The 7713-nt window shown below is 40.6% G+C and overlaps 1 protein-coding gene across 2 annotated transcripts in view; it reads left to right on the top strand.

The window, feature by feature from the left end:
• Positions 1-2676: 2676 nt before the first annotated feature.
• The window catches only part of HSD17B11 (hydroxysteroid 17-beta dehydrogenase 11), a 69302-nt gene continuing 64265 nt past the window's right edge, over positions 2677-7713 (top strand). For both annotated transcript variants that reach the window (XM_045392640.2, XM_045392639.2), the window contains exon 1: positions 2677-3028. In XM_045392640.2, the coding sequence (XP_045248575.1) occupies positions 2819-3028 (210 nt within the window). In that variant the 5' untranslated portion in view covers positions 2677-2818. The remainder of the gene's footprint in view (positions 3029-7713) is intronic.

The following is a 7713-nucleotide window of genomic DNA, read 5'->3' as shown; positions in this document are numbered from 1 at the left end:
ACCAGCCTCTACCAGGGTAGGGAGACCCTGCCTCTACCAAAAATACAAAAATTCGCTAGTCTCATAATCCAGTCTCAAAATAAATAGATAAAAATTTTTAAAAAACAGATGTCCCAAGTACAAAATATTTTAAACCCTGCCAATGAAAGATATTTTTTAAAACCACAAATACATAAAATCACATAACTGTCAGATTAGAAGCTAATCTGTGCTCTGTGAACAATTTTAATTGTAAACATCTAGTGTGCTGTTCACAAAATCATTCACGTTACAACCATCATTCACAAGACTATTCACATCACTCACATTCTATTAGTGTTAATTAAAATTTACATAGAGTTGAATAGTTGATAAAGCAATGTGCTTTCTATTAACTCGTTTGAACTTCACAAGAATCCTGTAGGGTAAGTATTAGTTATCTCAATTTTACAAATTAAGAAACATGTTCAGAGAGATGAAGTCACACACACATAAGGGATTCAGGTATGACTGCTTCCAAATGCTGTGTTCTTTCCCTTAACCAATGAAACCTTTATCAACTGTAGGTTAAAACTACCAAGTTTTTTTTTTTTATTAATAGAACGGAATGAGAAATAGCATAGCCAGGCTGCGTGCGATGGCTCACGCTTGTAATCCCAGCACTTCCGGAGACCGAGGCAGGTGGAACACGAGATCAAGAGATTGAGACCATCCTGGCCAATATGGTGAAACCCCGTCTCTACTAACAATACAAAAATTAGCTGGGTGTGGTGGCACATTTCTGTAGTCCCAGCTACTCGGGAGGCTGAGGCAGGAGAATCACTCGAACCTGGGAGGTGGCGGTTGCAGTGAGCCAATATTTCGCCACTGCACTCCAGCCTGGAGACAGAGTGAGACTCCTTCTCAAAAAAAAAAAAAAAAAAAAAAGAAAAGAAAAGAAAAAGAAATAGCATAGCCAGAGCCTCAATATATGAAAGTCAACATAGTTGAAACACTTCTTATACTAGATCACCATGTAAGATGTGTAATTTATTCCTGTAGGTGTTGAACAAAAAAAATTGATAAACACTGACCATATGTGTAGCCCCAGTTACAGTTTTACTCGCTGTATAGACTTTAAAGTTGATCTAACAGATTTATTCATTTATAGTATAGGGGCATAAATATATCCTTATTCTACTTTTCTTCTCTATTTCCTAGGAGGCTTTTCAAAATCGAATGAAATAATATATGTGGAAAAACACTTGGTAAACTTTCTATACAAGTGTTTCGTAAATTTGGATTTGGAGGCTATTCAAAAAACGTTGTAGATGATATTCTGGATTCAAAGAATTCCACAATAGAGCTCACATTTGTGAGGCTGCCACTATCCCTTCATCCCCTATAACAACATATGGCTGCTTAAGTAAGAGGGACCATCGAGTATGAACTATTTGTGAACTTCGATTTTTTTTGTGATCTTTCTGGCTCTTAAACATGAAAGTTGACCATTGGCACACAACGAAGTCTCTTCCCAAGCACTGGCGTGTCTTGCGCAAAACCCACATTCAATGTCTGTGAAAAATGAATTGGAAAAAATTGCATACAATACCATTATTAAGCTCTTACTGCACACAAACCCTAGTTAGGTCTTTTCTTCCCTTAATCAATCTCTAGAGTTTTTTCAAGTCACCAGTTAACATATACTGAACACCCATTTATATAGGCTACAAAACGAAATGTTACATAGGTAATCTCTAGGCTAAATGATTTGCTATTTATTTATTCACTTGAATAAAGATAAAATTCCTAAAGTACAATATATATTTTTTCTTTTCAAACTCTGATAGGTCAAGTGAAAAATGATTATTCAAATATACTCTTCTTTCTTGTGGAAACAATCCCTTTAATACGGTAACAATTTTTCCAGGCGCTTTATTATAGCTGTCCTTGAACAGACAAAATTTCCCGTCTTCAGAAATCGTGCTTAGTTCAAACTAAAATGTGATGTAGCGTAATTTTTCAGCTGGAAGCAGAACGCTTGGTCTTTTCAAGATCCTTTAAGATAGGAATCTACATTTGCATCCTCTATCTAGTTTTTGTTTTTTTAAGACAAAGTCTGGCCTTTTCACCCAGGTTGGAGTGCAGCGGCACGATCTTATCTTCGCGCACTGTACCCTCGACCTCCTGGGCTCAAGCTATTCTCGTGCCTCAGTCTCGAGTAGCTGGAACTATATGCACGCGCCACTACTCCTGGCTAATTACCAAAAAAATAAAAAAATAAGAGACTAGGGGGTCTCCCTATGTTGTTCGGGCTGATCTCGAACTCCTGGGGTTCAAGCGATTCTCCCTCCAGGGCTTCGCAAAGTGCCAGGATTACAGGCGAAAGCCGCCACGCCCAGCGGCACCCCTATCTAGTGATAAGCAACCTTCAACTTTGAAAGAAGCATCTGGCTTGCGGATACTGTCGGTTATCCTTGGAATTTATCCAGTTTAGGAAAACAAGTGAGCAGCTAACCCTCCACTGCCGGCTCACGACACCGGGAGAAAGTGGGTAAAAGATAGTCGCGGCCACACATCGCTTGGGGGCTGCGCGAAGCAGAACTAGGAAGCTTTGCTCGGGTCTGGACTTCGTCCCTCCCAGATCTCTGAGCGAGCAAGCACTGCAGCCCGAGCCAATTGCGAAAGACCAACAAAGCCCAGCCCAGCGGAAGGAACGGTTTCGGAGTTGTTTTTCTTTGATAGGGGAGCTCTTCCTTGCTCTCGCCCCTACTCTTTCTGGTGTTAGATCGAGCAACCCTCTAAAAGCAGTTTAGAGTGGTCGGAAAAGACACACCAAACGCTCCCAGCAACAAAAAGGATGAAATTCCTTCTGGACCTCCTCCTGCTTCTCCCCTTACTCATCGTCTGCTGCCTAGAGTCCTTCGTGAAGCTTTTTATTCCTAAGAGGAGAAAATCAGTCGCCGGCGAAATCGTGCTAATTACAGGAGCTGGGCATGGAATTGGGAGACTGACTGCCTATGAATTTGCTAAACTTAAAAGCAAGCTGGTTCTCTGGGATATAAATAAGGTAACAGTGCTTACTATGTTTTACTTTCTGGTTCCTTTAATCTGTGGACATGTCTGCATTTTGCTGGCAACCACCCTTTACCGCAACTCTGTAAAGCAGGGAGGAAAAAAAAAATTAGTATTGCCATTTTGCAGATGGGAGGGCATGAATTAATATGTTGTATGATCACATGATAAACAAACCTAGAGGTTATAAGAGTCCCAGTTACTGCCCCGTTGTAAATTGATCCCCATTTTTGCCCTAAGGATAACTCATAATTTTCTCCTGAACCTGATTTCATTGATCCCTCTATTTTAAACATAGGGAAAAAGTAATCGTTTTAGCTATATATTAAAAGAGTAGGAAGCTTGTACCTATTAAGAGAAAGTCCTAACCTACTTGCTGTTAATGAGATAAGTGGTTTAAAAGATTATACTCAACAGAAAACAATGCTACATTGCCATAGTTATTGCCAAGAGTAATTTTCCGGGAGGCTGAGGTGGGAGGTTGCTTGAGCCTGGGAGGTGGAGGCTGCAGTGTAAACACCCCACTGCACTCCAGCCTGGATGACAGAGTGAGACCCTGTCTCAAGTTTTTTTAAAAAGCATTTTTTATTGGCTCACGCCTCTAATCCCAGCACTTTGGGAAGCCCGAGGAGGACGCATCACGAGATCAGGAGATCGAGACCATCCTGGCTAACACAGTGAAACCCAGTCTCTATTAAAAATACAAAAAATTAGCCTGGCGTGGTGACAGGCGCCTGTAGTCCCAGCTACTCGGGAGGCTGAGGCGGGAGAATGGCGTGATCCTGGGAAGCAGAGCTTGCAATGAGCCGAGATTGGGCCACTGCACTCCAGCCTGGGGGACAGAGCGAGACTCCGTCTCAAAAAAAAAAAAAAAGCATTTTTTTTTTCACGTTTGACCTGTGATACTGAAGGAGTGGCGGGAAAGCATCTTTTAGTAAAAACAATAAATAGAAAAAAAACTTTCAGTGTAATTTTTTATCCAGGACAAGTTTAGGTGTAGCTTAGGGAAGAGGACCTAGACTCTAACCTTTTATTTGACCTTTGGTAGATGAACCAAAGGGGTTTCTATAAGATACCTGATGGCCTGAAACATTATCCATTACACACTAGTTGACATGGAATGCTGTAAATAATAATTCAAAGGATGTGAAGTTAAATGAGAGTTAACCCAGTGAGTGGCTGATTAAGACAGCAATCAACAAATACTGTCCACTGCTTAGACATTAGGGACAGAGTGACAAACAGAAAATAAGGTTCCATGACCTCAGTCTAGTAGGGAAAATGGACATTAAGTAACTACAAGTGCAGGCTGGATGGGGTGGCTCACACTTTTAATACCAGCACTTTTGGAGGCCGAGGCGGGCAGATCACCTGAGGTCATGAGTTCGAGACCAGTCTGGCTGACATGGTGAAACCCCATTTCTACTAAAAATACAAAAAGTTAGTTGAGCATGGTGGCATGCGCTTGTAATCCCAGCTACTCAGGAGGCTGAGGCAGGAGAATTGCCTGAATTTGGGAGGCGGAGGTTGCAGTGAGCCAAGATTGCGCCATTGTGCTCCAGCTTGGGCAACAAGAGCGAAACTGCGTCTCAAAAATAAATAAATAAATAAAATAAAATAAAATAAATAAATAAAAAATAAGTAATTACAAGTGCAATGAAAAATACAACCTAGGCCCAGCCTGGACCAGCATGGTCAAGATCTGGCATGGTGATATAGTCAGACACATCTGAGTTCTTATTTTTTAATTGGGTAACTTAACTCAACTTTTCCACAGCTTTAGTTCCTTTTCTCCAAAATGGATAAAATAACAATACCTACCTCAAAAGGCTGGAAGTGTGATAAGAGATAATGCACACAAAGCATTTAGCACAGTAGCTGGTATAAGGTAAACACTGGAGTGTTAGTTCTTACTATTCCTTGACAAAGTAGTGGTTTAAGCTAAAATTTAAATATATGTAAGAGTTAGTTAGGTTAATGACTTCCAATGTCCAGTGCTAGTTTGTACAAAATTTTCTCTGATCTTCAGTGACATGTATTTATCCAACAAATGTTTATTGAGCATCTATTATCTGTTAGGCACTGTTCTAATGCAGAACTGAGGATATAGCACTGAGGAAGACATGAGCCTCATGAGCTAGCGGCAGTATGCCACACTGTATAATAAAATGTTTAATTGTTAGATGGTGTTAAGCATAAAGAAAAAAATAAAAGGTGAAAGCAGATTAAAGACTGTATATGGTGGGGAGGGTAGGAGGGGAGTGTTGACTTTGCAGAGGTGGCCGGAAAGGCCCCCACTGAAATGGAGATAATTGAGTCAACATCAGAAGAAGCTGAGAGCACAGTGAGTCCTGCAGGGAAGGATCAGCAAATACAAAGCCTGGCATAGACTGAGGGAAGGGAGAGAAGCACAAGAAAGGTCTAGATCTACTCTGTGCAACACATGGTAAGTAGTAACCGCTAACCTCTTGTGGCTCTTGAGCCTTTGAAAATGTGGCCAGTCTGAATTGAGATGGACTGTGGGTGGAAATACACACTGGATTTTGCAGACTTAGTATGAAGAAAAGAATGTAGAATTTTGTGTTAAGAATTTTTATATCCATTACATGTTGAAATGATAATTACTTAGATATATTGGATTAAATAAAATATACCACTAGATTTTTTTTTTTTTATGTGACTACTGGAAAGATTGAAATTATGTACGTGGCTTGCATTATATTTCTATGAGACAGTACTGGTCTAGAGATTTAGGGGGCTGGAGTTGCAGATGATAAAATTTCCTGTACTTTGGCTTTTTACTCTGGGGAGTCAATGAAGGGTTTTGAGGGTAATTCCTATTGAAGAGGATCCTCCGGCTGCTGGGCTTAGAAGAGATGTAAGAGGAGAAAAGATGGAAGGAGCAAGTAAAGTAAGAGACTACTGTGATAATCCAGGCATGAGATGACATTATGGGGACTGTTGGACCAGGTTGGGAGCAGCAGAAATTGGGAGTAATGGTCAGAAAAATTGAGGACAATGTAGTGAGTTTTTATGAAGTTAAATTAGTTTAATTTAAATAATCTATCTTTTATTTTGAGATTATATCCTTCCTACTTTTTTGTGGGTAAAATATGTATTTGTTAATGAAATTACAATGATAACATATGAGGGTCATTTTGTTAGTTCTGAGGGTCCTTATTTGGCCAAAAGTTTGGCAATCTTAGTTCAGTATACACACCTTACTCTATTTTTCTTGCCGTTTTATAGATTTGAAATTATAGAAATCTAAGAACCACTAAACCTGACTGGGGAAGGACAGGGTGGGAGTTTGGAGCAGTCCAGGTAGCAGAAACTGGAGATGTGAAGCTCTTGGGCTGGTGAATACCTGGAGAATGAGGAAGAAAGTGGAGTGGTGTTTGACTGTTATGAGATCTAGCTGGAAGGGCAGGGAGGGGTCAAACGGAGGGCCCTTTCACCTAGAGTACAAAGACAATCCCTTAGATTAGTCCATGTAATGAGGATAGCAATGTCCACATGTACCAAATGTTAATTTAGGGAAGAATTAATGGTGGTGTCAGCTTTGTTGTTCCACTGAGACTGATACTGGGAATTATTCATTCTGCTTTATGATAATCTATCACTTCTTGACTATTCTCATTCCCATGTCTGGTTAGAATAGTTTGTAGCCAGGCATGGTGGCATGCTCCGGTAGCCCCAGCTACTCAGGAGGCTGAAGCAGCAGGATTGCTTGAGGCCAGGAGTTCTGGACTGTGGTGCGCTCTGCATGTCCGCATAAGTTCACAATCAATATGGTAACCTCCTAGCAGTGGGCATGAAGGAGATCAAGTTGTCTAAGGAGGGGTGAACCCACCCAGGTTGGAAAAGGAACAGATCAGAGCTCCGGTGCTGTTCAGTAGTGGGATGAGGCCTGTGAATAGCCACTGCACTCAACCTGGGCAACAGAAAGACTCTTTCTCCTAAAATACCAGTTTGGAAAGAAAAATTTACAGTAAGTGGTATGCATATAGTGTATGCTCAAAGACTATTTATTGAATGAAAAACTGAATTAATGAATAACTGAAAAATTAATGGGAGGAATTTAAAAATTTTTAGTAATCAAGAAAATGGGTGTAAAGGTCTTAGTTGTAGCAATAGACAAACATATTTGAAAATCCAAGGGAAATCTTGAAGAGTTATGAGCAATTGTACTGTGCTGCAAAACATTTTAAAGGAAGAATTCATTTTTTCCTGAAGATCTGCTTATTTTTTATTTCTTACTAACTATCTACAGGGCATTTTCCAGAATTTTTTCTGGAGGAATTCAGAACTTAAATTTGTTGCACTGGCAAAGCACGGTGGCTCACACTTGTAATCCCAGCACTTTGGGAGGCCGAGATGGGTGGATCACTTGAGGCCAGGAGTTCAAGACCAGCCTGGGCAACATGGTAAAACCCCATTTCTCCTAAGAATATAAAAATTAGACAAGTATGGTGGCGCATGCCTGTAATCCCAGCTACTAGGGAGGCTGAGGCAGGAGAATCACTTGAACCGGGGAGGCAGAGGCTGCAGTGAGCTGAGATCGCATGACTGCACTCCAGGCTGGGTAACAGAGCGAGACTCCATCTCAGAAAAAAAAAAAAAAAAAAAAAAAAAGTTGCACAATTCAGAAGGTGTGGAAAGCAGACCAACCTAAATGAG

The sequence above is a fragment of the Macaca fascicularis genome, chromosome 5 (genome assembly GCF_037993035.2).
Source record: "Macaca fascicularis isolate 582-1 chromosome 5, T2T-MFA8v1.1".
NCBI lineage: Eukaryota > Metazoa > Chordata > Mammalia > Primates > Cercopithecidae > Macaca > Macaca fascicularis.
Note: the sequence above shows the minus strand (reverse complement) of the source record. Positions and strands in the feature narration are given on the sequence as shown.